Source organism: Lagenorhynchus albirostris, chromosome 4 (assembly GCF_949774975.1).
Source record: "Lagenorhynchus albirostris chromosome 4, mLagAlb1.1, whole genome shotgun sequence".
Taxonomy (NCBI): Eukaryota; Metazoa; Chordata; class Mammalia; order Artiodactyla; family Delphinidae; genus Lagenorhynchus; species Lagenorhynchus albirostris.
Window position 1 is genome coordinate 134422394 of NC_083098.1, and position 13464 is coordinate 134435857.

Here is a 13464-nt window from a genome sequence, read left to right on the forward strand (position 1 = left end):
GGGGAGCAGAAGAAAATCATTTTGGTACTCTACAAGTAATCCCTTTAAGGACAAATTAAGTCTTTCATTTATTTAATTAAAATTTAGAGTCCTTTCACAATTGCAAAGCTTTAATGAAAATTGTGCATTGTCATTAAATGATTTTATTTTGTTTTCTTCAAGCTAATAAGCACAAGTGGGTACCACTCCACCTAGATGATGTAAGACCAGACAGTCAAGAAAGACCAGGGTCCCGGAATAGCTCAAGATGTCAACCTGAAGCAAATAAATCACATAACAATAGGAGAAATGACACACGAAGTAAGTAACATTCTAAGAGAAAAATGACTCATCTAGTCTTAATCTTACTATTTTAATAACCATGTATAGTATAAACTATTTGAGAGTAAGTTGCAGACATTGTGCCCCTTTAACCCTAAATACCTTCAGGGTATGTATCGTAAGATCAGTAATACACTGTGACTATCCACAGGCAGTATTTCTCAATAATGCCCTTTACAGTTTTTTCTCCTCTTTTCTGGGATCTAATCTGTGATCACACATTGCTTTTAGTTGTCTCTGTTAGTCTGGAATAATTCTTCTGCTTTTGTCTTCCATGACGTTGATTTTTTTCTGAAGGCTTTAAGACAGTAATGTGGTAGCTATACTTATACCTTTGGGTTTTCTGATGATTGGATTTGGGTTATAAATTTTTGGCAGGAATACTGCAAAAGTTAACTGGTTTTCTTTGTAGTGTATAACTTGAAAACACATGTGGTATTGGTTTATCTTCTTATTGGTGATATTAACTTTGAGCACTTGGTTAAGATGAGGTACTCCAGGTTTCTTTATTTTAAAGATACCCTTTTTCCCTTGATAATTAACATGTAATTTGTGGAGAGAGACTTTGAGACTGTGGGAATACCCATTTTTTCATCAGACTTTTCATATGAGCTTCAGTTTCCATTGGTGATTTTTATTCTTGCCTGATTATTACCATGATGGTTGCAAATGCTGAATAGGTAATCTTCAGAATTTCACTATACTAGTATTTGTCTTACTGCATCATTCTTTCTATATTTATTAGCTGGCATTCCACTGTAAAGAACAACTTCCTATTATCAGTGTGGACTAAAGGCTTCTTATGTTTTCAGTGGTTGAAATTGTTATCATGATTGTTTAATTTGATGCTCAAATTGTCCCAGAGTTGGCTAGTGGAAGCCTCTTCTGGGTGGTTTCTGGATCATTCTTTAAAAAGTCAACTTTACTGAGTTAATAATTATATATATTAAAGTACACTGAAATTACTGTCAAGTCCCCTAACCACGAGTCTGCTTTCTGTCAAATTTGATTTATCTTTTCGGAATTTCATATAAATTGAACTGTGTAATATAAATTATATCCTCTTGTGTTCTTTTGCTTAGCATAATGATTTTCACATTCATCAGTGTTGTTCCATATATCAGTAGTTTCTACCTCTTTATTGCATAATAGTTTTCTATTGAATGGATATTCTCCTTTATCCATTCATGTTGGTGAATATTTGGCTTGTTACCAGTTTTTGCCTGTTATGAGTAATGCCGCCATGAACATTTGTGTACAGACCTTTGTGTGGGCATATGTCTTAGATTCTCGGGTAAACATCTAGGAGTGGATTGCTAGGTGGTATGGTAAACGTGTGTGTGTGTATATTTTTTTGCTGTGTCATGCAGCATGCGGGATCTTAGTTCCCCGAATAAGGATTGAACCCATGCCCCCTGCAGTGAAAGTGTGGAGTCGTAACCACTGGACTGCCAAGGAAGTCCCCGGTAAATGTATATTTAACGTAATAAGAAATTGCCAAATGTTTCTTTTTTTTTTAAATTTATTTATTTATTTTATTTTTGGCTGTGTTGGGTCTTTGTTGCTGCGCGCAGGCTTTCTTTAGTTGCGGATATGGGGCTACTCTTTGTTTTGGTCCGCAGGCTTATCATGGCGGTGGCTTTGCTTTGTTGTGGAGCACAGGCTCTAGGCATGCCAGCTTCAGTAGTTGTGGTATGTGGACTCAGTAGTTGTGGCTTGCGGGCTGTATAGCGCAGACTCAGTAGTGGTGGCGCAAGGGCGTAGTTGCTCTGTGGCATGTGGGATCTTCCTGGACCAGGGCTCGAACCTGTGTCCCCTGCATTGGCAGACAGATTCTTAACCACTGTGCCACCAGGGAAGTCCCACCAATGTTTCTTTCCTTTGCCATATGTTAGGTCATATGTCTTGTGGAATTTCCCATATTTTGGATTTGGCTAAATGCTTTATCGTGATACTCCTTAACATGTTCCTTTGTCTTTTCTAAGTGTAACTGGCAATAATAACTAGAGGTTTGGTTAAGATCCAGTTTATTTTTGTTTTTCTTTTGGTAGGAATATTTCATAGTGTGTTTGTGTCACAGCAGTAGGAATAAAATGTCTGGGTGTCTTACTTTCAGATTATGTTGCGGTTGAGTTGGTTCAGGTGTTGTTAGCCTTATCCATCCATCATAAAGTGTCCCATCAGGGACTTCCCTGGTGGCTCAGTGGTTAAGAATCTGCCTGCCAATGCAGGGGACACGGGTTCGAGCCCTGGTCCGGGAAGATCCCACATGCCGTGGAGCAGCTAAGCCTGTGCGCCACAACTACTGAGCCTGTGCTCTAGAGCCCGTGAGCCATAACTACTGAGCCCACGTGCCGCAACTGAAGCCCGCGTGCCGCAACTGAAGCCCGCATGCCTAGAGCCCGTGCTCTGCAACAAGAGAAGCCACCACAATGAGAAGCCCACGCACTGCAACGAAGAGTAGCCCCTGCTTGCCACAACTAGAGAAAGCCCATGCACAGCAACAAAGACTCAACACAGCCAAAAATAAGTAAATAAAATTAATTAATTAAAAAAAAATCATTCCCCAGATACATTATTTCAGCAGGGTTTGTTCAAGTTTCAGAAAGAAGAGGACAGGAGGATATGTGGAAGCAGTTGGCTGAGCATTTGTGTTTTTTGTTTGTTTGGTTTTTTTTGGCCACCCCATGCAGCTTGTGGGATCTTAGTTCCCTGAGCAGGGATTGAACCCGTGCCCTCGAGGGTGAAAGTGTTGATTCCTAACCACTGGACCGCCAGGGAATTCCCTGAGCATTTGCTTTTATAGTTTTCTACTGAAATCTTTTAAGTCTGATAATTTTTAAGGCATATTGTCCTGTGAAAGCATCGTACAGTGAGTCCCTGTCTAATCACCATCCAGATTTAGTCACTCTGCTATCTTTAATTCATCCATCTGCTGAATCATTTGAAAGTACCTTGCAGATATCGTGACACTTCAGCACTGATGTCCCAAGAAAATGGAGCATCTAAGAAAATCAACACTAATTCATTATATCATCTAAAATCTAGTCAATGGTTATATTTACTCAATTGTCCACAAAATATGACTTTAAAATTCTAAAACTTGCTACTGGTATCTAGTGAGTAGAGACCAAGGATAATGCTAAACATCCTACAGTACCCAGGACAGCCTCCACACTAAAGAGTTATCTGGCTCAAAATGTCAGTTATGCCATGGTTGAAAAACCCTGGTCTCTGGGGTATGCATACCTTTACTTATTTGATTGTTTCCAATTGTTTTTCAAAATTGAAATGTACTTGTTTTTATTCCAGCATTATACAAAAGTTCTGTCTTGGTCAACATTTGCTATTGGGAATTCCCTGGCGGTCCAGTGGTTGGGACTCTGTGCTTCCACTGCAGGACTGCAGAGGGTACAGGTTTGATCTCGATCCTTGGTCGGGGAACTAGGGTCCTTCATGCTACAAAGTACAACCAAAAAGGAAAAAACAAAACAGAAAAATAAAACAAAAAAATATTGATATTATGGGACCTTAAAATGTTTTTCAGACTGGGACAGAGATAAAAAAATACTCTTTCATTGTCTTAATTTGCATTTCTCAAGGCCACTGAGGCTGAGCACCGTTTTTTTTATTGTCTATTTGCATTTCCTTGTTTGCCGTGCCAGTCTTTTAATGATTTTTTCCTATTTGGTTGCGGGGTGTGTGTGTGTGTGTGTGTGTGTGTGTGTGTGTGTGTGTGTGTGTGTGTGTGTGTGTGTGTGTGTGTGTGTGTGTGTGTGTGAGACTGAGAGAGAGAGAGAGGATGCATGAGGGCATAAGAGACATTTGTATGAGTTCTATATGTATTCTGGATATAATTGCTATATTGTGCTGCAGATATCTTCTCCCAGTTTTCATTTCCTTTTTTCTTTAAAAGAAATGACTTTTACTTAAATAGAAACACCCTTTCCTTAAAAAAATTCCTATTTGTGAAAATAAGTATTATTGTGAAAATAAGTTTTTGTTTTTAGGAGTTTTATATAGTACAAAACTCAGTTGTCTTGGAACTTGTTAAATTTTTAACAGTACAGTTTTAGCAAACGATCTCGTTATCTTTTTAGTATATTACTTATCAGAATATCTTCTTTATATGTCAATACATAAGATGTCTTTTATGCCAGAGACATTTTGATAAATTCCTATGGAATCTCTTAAGTTTGTATCTTTCTGAAGAATGACTGGTTACTAATAACTAGTTACAAAGTGGGGAGGAGTGGTTACCACGTTTTCATAAATATAATCATGTTTTCATAGTTGCAAATTGGAATATATAAAAATATTTTTATTTTAAAAAAGGTTGGAGGCGTGAAAGAGAAAAGAGAGATGATCAAGATGAAGTTTCCAGTGTGAGAAGTGAGGGTGGTAATATCCGAGGTACCTTTAGAGGCCGAGGAAGAGGCCGAGGACGGGGAAGAGGACGAGGCAGAGGAAATCCTCGATGTGAGACTTGATTTTTTGTTTTGTTAAATTAAATGAACACTGAAAAAAGTGTGCAAGTCGCCTGTTTTTCCCACTATCCCATATACTATTTTAACTGATTTTACGTGTCTGATAATAAAGATGGTTTTGTATTTGTTTGTTACCCCTTGAGATACTTCACTTTGGATTTTTCTTTATAGTAACTATTTCTTTTTTTTTGTTTTTCAATCTGTGATCATTTTTCTTTTTCTTTATTACATCAAGTGAACTTTGATTATTCATATGGTTATCAAGAACATGGTGAAAGGACTGGTCAACCATTTCAAACAGAACTTAATACCAGTATGATGTATTACTATGATGATGGTACAGGCGTACAGGTGTATCCTGTGGAAGAAGCATTGCTTAAAGAGTATATTAAACGCCAAATGTAAGTCAATCAGACATAAAGAGATGGGGCAGGAAAATCCATTGCAATATCAAACTTTAACAACACTGATAATATAACACATTTTCTAAGCTGTTTATTAGTAAAATTAGAACATGTTGATAGTATTTTATATTTTGTTTCTAGGAAACGTTAGTAGAGCATGTATAAAGTATTTTTAAAAATTTATTTTTGGTTCATGTTGTTATTTATATAAGACTCCTTTCTCTCTTGAGGTACTTCTCTGCTTAAAGGATATTAGTTAAAATGTCACGGCATAATATGAATGATTAAATATAAGAATATAAAACTACTTCATATGTTTGAAATTGAACAAGTGAAATTTAGCTTATTTGCAAATAAATGTTTATATTAAAATTTGCAAATGAACATAAATGGCAAAAAATGGTGACATCTTCTGACTTTTATAACAGTTGGTTTCAGGATCATAAGTTTGTTTTTTAACTTTTAAGTTCTCTTTCTTTGTGACACGTATTCAAAGGAGACTACCTAATCTTTTTTAGTTTTAGACTTTTTATTTTAGTTCTTGTAATAGTTGCTTTCTGAATATTGAACTTGAAGTTTAGGAGAATATTAGTTTGTTGTATTATCTTTTTTTTTTTTTTTTTTTTTTTAATTTTTTTTTTTTTTTGCGGTACGCGGGCCTCTCACTGTTGTGGCCTCTCCCGTTGCGGAGCACAGGCTCCGGACGCACAGGCCCAGCGGCCACAGCTCACGGGCCTAGCCGCTCTGCGGCATGCGGGATCTTCCCGGACCGGGGCACGAACCCGTGTCCCCTGCATCAGCAGGTGGACTCTCAACCACTGCGCCACCAGGGAAGCCCTGTTGTATTATCTTTAAGCAAAAAAATAACCCCTCTGCCTGTTGGTATTGTGTAGGATGTTTTGCATATTAAATAGTGTGTTTATATAGTGGTGAGAAAAATGTTTCCAAGTGATGTGCCTAACTAATTTACTGAAATTTGAACCTTTTTTTATCCTTATAAAGGGAAGGAAAAAGGCTATTTTTGAAAAGGCATAAGCATTTTTAGTTTTATTTATTTATTAGTTTTTTGGCTTTGTTGGGTCTTCGTTGCTGTGCCCAAGCTTTCTCTTGTTGTGGTGAGCGGGGGCTACTCTTTGTTGCGGTGCATGGACTTCTCATTGCAGTGGCTTCTCTTGTTGCGGAGCACAGGTTCTAGGTGCGTGGGCTTCAGTAGTTGCGGCACGTGGGCTCAGTAGTTGTGGCTCGCGGGCTCTAGAGCACAGGCTTCATAGTTGTGGCCCACGGGCTTAGTTCTCTGCAGCATGTGGGATCTTCCCGGACCAGGGCTCGAACCTGTGTCCCCTGCATTGGCAGGCAGATTCTTAACCACTGCACCACCAGGGAAGCCCCATAATCATTTTTAAAACATCCACCTTTATTTTAAAAAGAAAATGGACCCTAGTCCATTAATAGAAAATAATATCTTCATCAGCATTAACCAGGCAACTTCCTGGGATGCCTTCATGGTGGATTTGATTGGCTTACAATATGAAGCAACTTGTTTATTTTATTCTTGCTTCTTTTGTTACAGTTGATGCAAACACTGAAGAAAAGGGCCTTTTTATGGGCAGAAAGTGCCTGGCATGTGGCTATCAACTTCAAAACACTATTCCTGTCTCCCTTTGTAACTCTTGCTGCCAGGTCTGTTCTGAGACCTGACAGTGGACATGCAACTCCATGTCAGGATAATCGGCCTCCAGTGTGCTCATACAAGTGAGGGAGGAGCATAGCTACTTCAGTGTTGACAAAATTTCTGATCATGCAGTGTAGAATCCAGAGCTTCTAAGGTAGGACATGATAATGTCCCCTAGGATACTGAACAAAGTATCAGACATGGCATTGGGCATGACTCCTTTTTTTGTTATTATTTAGCAGCAGAGTTTTTGGCAGATACTAGAGCACCAGGTTTAGAATGGCTCTTCACTGTTACTGATCTCTGATTAGTGGACATCTGGATTTGAGGAGTCATGCTTTTGACTTTGTGTCTTTAAGGTTTCTCAAACATACATAGGCTTATTCATTAGGGTTTGGATTTTCCTCTTTGAGAAGTTACTGAAAAACTTCTTGTACTTCAGGAATATTATGCTAAATAATTTGAAGTAGGAGGCTTAACTGTATTATGGATGGTTGAGTTCTTAAAATCATTTTAACTGAAAATGTATGTTAATAATTTGACATTTTTGATATCAGGATATTAAAAATGGAAAATCTTGATTATTTTTATCTGGGGCAGTCTCTTGGCATTCAGATTTAGACATAAGTATGTTTGCAGCCTGTTAGAAGTTTTAAAAAGTGTATACTATAGGTAATAGTGATTCATGAATTTATTTAGATACTGTGTTTCTCACAGAGTACTAGATTAAAAAGGCATCTTACTAATTATTCAGAGAAGTTTTTGTCTAAGAACACTTTTGTGTTTAAATCACATGTCTTAATGTCTGAAAATTTTGAATTTATGCGTATGTATTATGTGCCTACTGCATTTTAGCCACTTTCGTGAAAGGGCTTTTGAAGTGTAACAGAAAGCAGAACAGATGTATTCTGTGCCCACCACATGCCAGGCACTGTGAAAAGGGCTTTTGAGGCATAACAAAAATCAAAATGTTAATTTCTTCAAGACTTCAATTATTTTCTTTAGCGTTTAAGAAGAGTAAATGATTTATTAGTGTTACTGCGATGTCAGTTGAATTTCACTGATCTCAGGGAGCTTTGCACTTTGATAGTTGGATAAATATCAGAGTATAAAGAAGCAACTTGGGTATTTACATTTCTAAAATAAGACATTTTTCCCACCCAGTGAAAGGTAGCTCAAAGCCAGTTTTCAGTTGTAGGTGATTATTTCTTCAAAGTTAGAATTTGACCTAAATAATTCAAGGGTATCTTGAGTTACCCAACCTTACTCCCAAATATGAGCTGGCGTGCTTTCTTATCATTTGCCACCCTTCTTTGAAAACTTGCTCTGTGATTTGGAAACAGTATAGGATTTTTAAACTGTAAGCCATATCATTTGATGTCATGTATTTCTTTTGTATTATTCTTTTCTACATTTCCCCCTATTTATCCTCTTCTGCTTTTCTAGAATCTTGTTCTCGTGTTTTTTTGTTTTTTTGTTTTTTTTGTTCTCGTGTTTTTTTATATGCAGACTGTAATTTAAATATGTGTTTCTCAAATGCCATTATTATATGTATTCTTCATATTATCTTTATCTCCTGGAACTTGTAGTCGTTGATGATACGGTTTGTTCATTTACACATCTCTCTATACTTTCCTAGAGAGAAGATTAAGGTGTATAAGTTGCTTCTGTATTTTTTTTTGCCCATATATATACCTCATGGTGTTGCAGATATTCTTTGTTTAACTGTATTCTGTTCACTTTTTTTTTTTTTTTTTGCGCTACGCGGGCCGCTCACTGTTATGGCCTCTCCCGTTGTGGAGCACAGGCTCCGGACACGCAGGCCCAGCGGCCATGGCTCATGGGCCCAGCCCCTCCGCGGCATGTGGGATCCTCCCGGACCGGGGCATGAACCCGCGTCCCCTGCATCAGCAGGCGGACTCCCAACCACTGCGCCACCAGGGAAGCCCTTCCGTTCACTTTTAACGTCTTTTATAGTTCTGCCTCTCGAAGGGGGGAGATAGTGAACCATTCAAATATAAAATTGTGTGCATCTGTGCCCACATATTCACTCAGTTTTTACTAAGCATTGTGCTAAATGCTAGGGTTCAGAAGTATTAAACAGTGTCAGTACCCTGCCAAATTAGAAAACAAACTACTCTGTAAACTTGACAAAGAATACTTCCAATATACCATTATTTTCAGTGATGGGAAAAAGTTGGAAGGTAGTCTGTTGATGTGTTTAACTTTGTTATTTAAATGAAGCAAGTTCAAGTAGCTTTGAAATGAAATTTTTCACTTAATTGACTCATTAAAAAGTTAATTATTGAACTGTTTTAAAGTATGGTTAATTGTTTATACCTGGGTAAAGCTGATCTAACAAAGAAGTACGTTTTTGGGAAGATAGTATTCTAAATTTCTTTCTACCTGTGTAAGAGAAATTACTAACAGTAGGGTTTTGTTGTTATTATATTTACCCTATGTATGTTGTGTTAAATGTATATAATGTTATTAATAAATCAAAATAGTTTTATAACAATTGATATTATAAGCCATAGACATTTTAATATTCTATTGAATAAATTGATGAAATTTATATTTACTTCTTTCTTTCTTTTTTCAGTGAATATTACTTCAGTATAGAAAACTTGGAACGGGACTTCTTTCTTAGGAGAAAGATGGATGAGCAAGGTTTCTTGCCTATTTCCCTGATTGCTGGTTTCCACCGTGTTCAGGCCCTCACTACAAACCTTAATCTCATTTTAGAGGTAATTTTTCATACACAAAAACAGTCTGTACTTTAGTCATGCTGTGAACCTAAAACTGCTCTAAAAAATAAAGTCTATTAAACAATTTTAAGGAAAAAGCAAAAACAATCTGTAGTTACCTAAGGCTTAGACTATATCTCAAGGCTTTTTTGCCATTTTATAAAACCCAAATAAATGTCTGACCCCTCAAAGGATTACTTAATGATGTTTCCACCTATTTTTAACCTGATCCTTCTTAGATGGGTTGAACCCCAACACAAACTAGAACACTCTTGGGTGTTCTTGGTCCTTTTAGTCTTCAGGTTGCTATAAAATAGCATGTATTAAATTATTAAATTTAAATTAAATTTAAATTTTGAGAATTTTTCCTGTATAAAGAAGGCTAATTTAAAATGGGCTTTCTAGTTTCATTTTTTTTGTTTTTAATAAATTTATTTTATTTATTTAGTTTTGGCTGCACTGGGTCTTTGTTACTGTGCGTGGGCTTTCTCTAGTTGCGGCAAGTGGGGGCTACTCTTCGTTGCGGTACGTGGGCTTCCCATTGTAGTGGCTTCTCTTGTTGTGGAGCACAGGCTCTAGGCGTGCGGGCTTCAGTAGTTGTAGCATGCGGGCTCAGTAGTTGTGGCTCACCGGCTCTAGAGCACAGGCTCAGTAGTTGTGGCGCATGGGCTTAGTTGCTCCGCGGCATGTGGGATCTTCCCGGACCAGGGCTTGAACCCATGTCCCCCGCATCGGCAGGTGGATTCTTAACCACTGTGCCACCAGGGAAGCCCGGGAAAGGATATTTAAAAAAAAAAAAAAATTTTTCTGTTACCATTATGGTTAGCATTATTAATACATAGTGACTGATTTTTTTTTGTAGAGTTTATTTATTTATTTTTGGCTGCGTTGGGTCTTTGCTGCTCTGCATGGGCTTCCTCTAGTTGCGGTGAGCAGGAGCTATCCTTTCTTGTGGTGCGTGGGCTTCTCATTGCGGTGGCTTCTCTTGTTGAGGAGAATGGGCTCTAGGTACGGGGGCTTTGGTAGCTGTGACACACAGACTCTAGAGCACAGACTTAGTAATTGTGGTGCACAGGCTTAGTTGCTCCACGGCACGCGGGATCTTCCCAGACCAGGGCTCGAACCCGTGTCCCCTGCGCTGGCAGGTTGACTCTTAACCACTGCGCCACCAGCGAAGTCACCACAGTGACTGATTTACAGTAAGAAATACTAGTACTAGTGTACTAGTGAAACATAGAAACACATAAGCATAGTGATTTAGAATAGCACAGGTCTGAATTCACTTAACATTCATTATGTACCTACCACTTATTACAGTGGGAAAGATGTCTTTTTTTCCCTTAAGAAGGTAAGGCTTCATTAGGCTTTGCAGTATAAACATACTGATTTAGAGCATGGGCTTTAGAACCTGCATACATATCCTCCTAGCTCTGTGACTTCAGGCAGTGTCCTGAGACTTCTGTAAAGTGGAAATTGTTGCAACAATACATACTTCATAGGGTTGTTATGAGTATGAAATGTGTAATGGCAGTGTCTGGCAGTGTAATGGCAGTGTCTGGCAGTGACAGTGTCTTAACTGTCTTGAAAAAACTATCAAAAGAAGCAAAATATATTTTAGCTAACACCCGTATCTGCTCTGGTTGAGTGTGTCTACACAGCTAAACTTACTGAATCTGTTTCCTCCTCTCCCATTTGTTTTTCACCTTACTGCACTCTTTTTCTTTCTTTCTTTTTTTTTTACTTTGATACATATGTATATTGTAATATGATGGCTATTGCAGTGTTATCACTTAACATAGTTATAGTACAGTATAATAGAAATAATAGAAAATAATAGGAAAAAACCCCTCAGACACCCAGAAATGTTGACTGTATACTGTAGCTCATTGTTTAGGAGTTCAAGATAACCAAGATATGGTTTTAGTAAAAATATGTCTAACTCTGTCTTGATCTTTTCCTTAATTTGTGTATGCTGTGAGCCTTTTAAGTTTTTGTATGAGTCTTTTAAGGCCTGAGTCACAACTTTCCCCCTTTCTGTTTTCTTTATTTTCTTCTTGAGTTTTCTTTTTGTTCTTTTCTTTTCAGTAGGGAATTAATTCCCTGTGATTCAAGATTCAGAGGGTATATAGTGAAAGATTTCCTTCTCATCTTTCACCAACAGTGAACTAGTTAAACCTTCCTTGGTATGGCAAGTAGTGTTACTTCTTTTTTGTGTATTCTTCCTGAGATAGTTCATGTTTTACTACATATACTGTTATACCCCTTCCTTTTATAAAAACAGCATATATTGGAAGATCATTCAATAGCTATATATAAAGAACTTTGAATTTTTTCCTGAAAATTTTTCTTTAAATTGAGACATAACTTATACATTGTATATTAGAAGTTATAAGATTAAGAATGACTTTCCCCTATGTACATACTTGTGTTACTGCTACATGGATTAAGATAGAACATTTTCAACATCCCAGGGAGCTCCCTTGTACTCCCTCCTAGTCTGAATCACTGTTCTCCTCAAAGTAGTTGCTTTTCAGAGAGGTCCTTCATCTTGTTTTTTAAACATTACATAATCAAAGTTATTTGAAATCTTTTATATCTGACTTTTGCTTGTTATTTCTGTAAGGCTTATCCATGTTGTTGTTGTGTGTGGCAGTTGTTTATTTTTCATTTTGCAGTAGTATTCAATTGTATGAATATAACTCTTTTCAGGTTCCTTTTAATAGACATCTGGGTTCTTTACAGCTTGAATATGTGACTGTTGTGAACATTATTATTGTACATATTTTTGGATGGACATATGCACTTATTTTTCTGTGAAATTGATGGGTAACAGGTTATGTGCGTGTGCGTGTGTGTGTTTGTGTGTATACAAACATATATATATATATACGAGCTTACCTTTGTAAATACTGCTAAACGTTTTTCCAAGATATTGAACCAATTAAAACTACTGCTGTTCAGAGTTTGACTTGCTTCACATACCAGCGAACACTGTTGGTGGTCTTTTTCCAAAACATTTTGAAAAACTTAAGCCCATAGCAAAGTTTTAAGGTGATTTTTCTTTTTCTTTTTAAAATTCAGGTGTAAATAACATGATGTAAAATGCAGGGCTACTAGGTGTTCATTTCGAGTTTTGAAAATTGTATAAGCCTGCTCCAAACAAGATATAGTTAATTACTCTAAAAACTTCCTTAGTGGCCCTTTGCAGTCAGTCCCCCATCCCCTCACCCTTTGCCCAGCCAAACCAAAGCATTTTTCTGATTCTGTTACCAGAGATTTATTTTGTCTTTTCTTTACATTTGTGTAAATAGAGTTCTTCTGTCTCCTGGCTCTTTCATTTGTAGTTTTTGAAATTCATCCATGTTGTTGCAAGATCTGGATGCTGGGTATACTGCTTTGCTACTGGGGTGTCATTGCTTCTAGAACATTCAGTGGACAAAACTAGGAAAATACATTAAAAAAATACACATATCAGCAACTCAGACCCTTTACTGTAAGATTCTTCTTTATTTCCTTCATTCTATATTTCAGACTCTCTTCTCTTTCAGTGAGTATCCTGATTCCCATCAAAAGAGTTTGTTTTTAAATAATTTTAATACTAATTTTAAAGTAATGTCCAGTTACAGAAAATATACTTACTTGAGAAGTAAGTATGATACTAATATTAAGGGCATACAAATGTAAGATACTTAAAGTAATACATATAATGTGTTCTCCAACTAAAATATAGCGAGTTTTAATCTTTATAAGTTAACAGTTTGTATGTTGAGTTTTTATATTTGTATTTTTTCTAGTTTCTCAAGGTGTGAGTATCCTTGAATTTCAGGGAAGAT

The 13464-nt window shown here is 37.0% G+C and overlaps 1 protein-coding gene across 6 annotated transcripts in view; it reads left to right on the top strand.

The window, feature by feature from the left end:
* Positions 1-13464, top strand: part of LARP1B (La ribonucleoprotein 1B) — a 127855-nt gene that overhangs the window by 18724 nt on the left and 95667 nt on the right. For 4 of the 6 annotated variants that reach the window (XM_060148702.1, XM_060148703.1, XM_060148704.1 and 1 more), the window contains exons 5-8: positions 163-300; positions 4657-4800; positions 5044-5209; positions 9487-9631. In XM_060148702.1, coding sequence (XP_060004685.1) covers positions 163-300; positions 4657-4800; positions 5044-5209; positions 9487-9631 — 593 coding nt within the window. Of the gene's footprint in view, positions 1-162; positions 301-3633; positions 3739-4656; positions 4801-5043; positions 5210-9486; positions 9632-13464 lie in introns of all 6 variants that reach the window. The other 2 variants (XM_060148700.1, XM_060148701.1) reach the window with 1 other exon arrangement.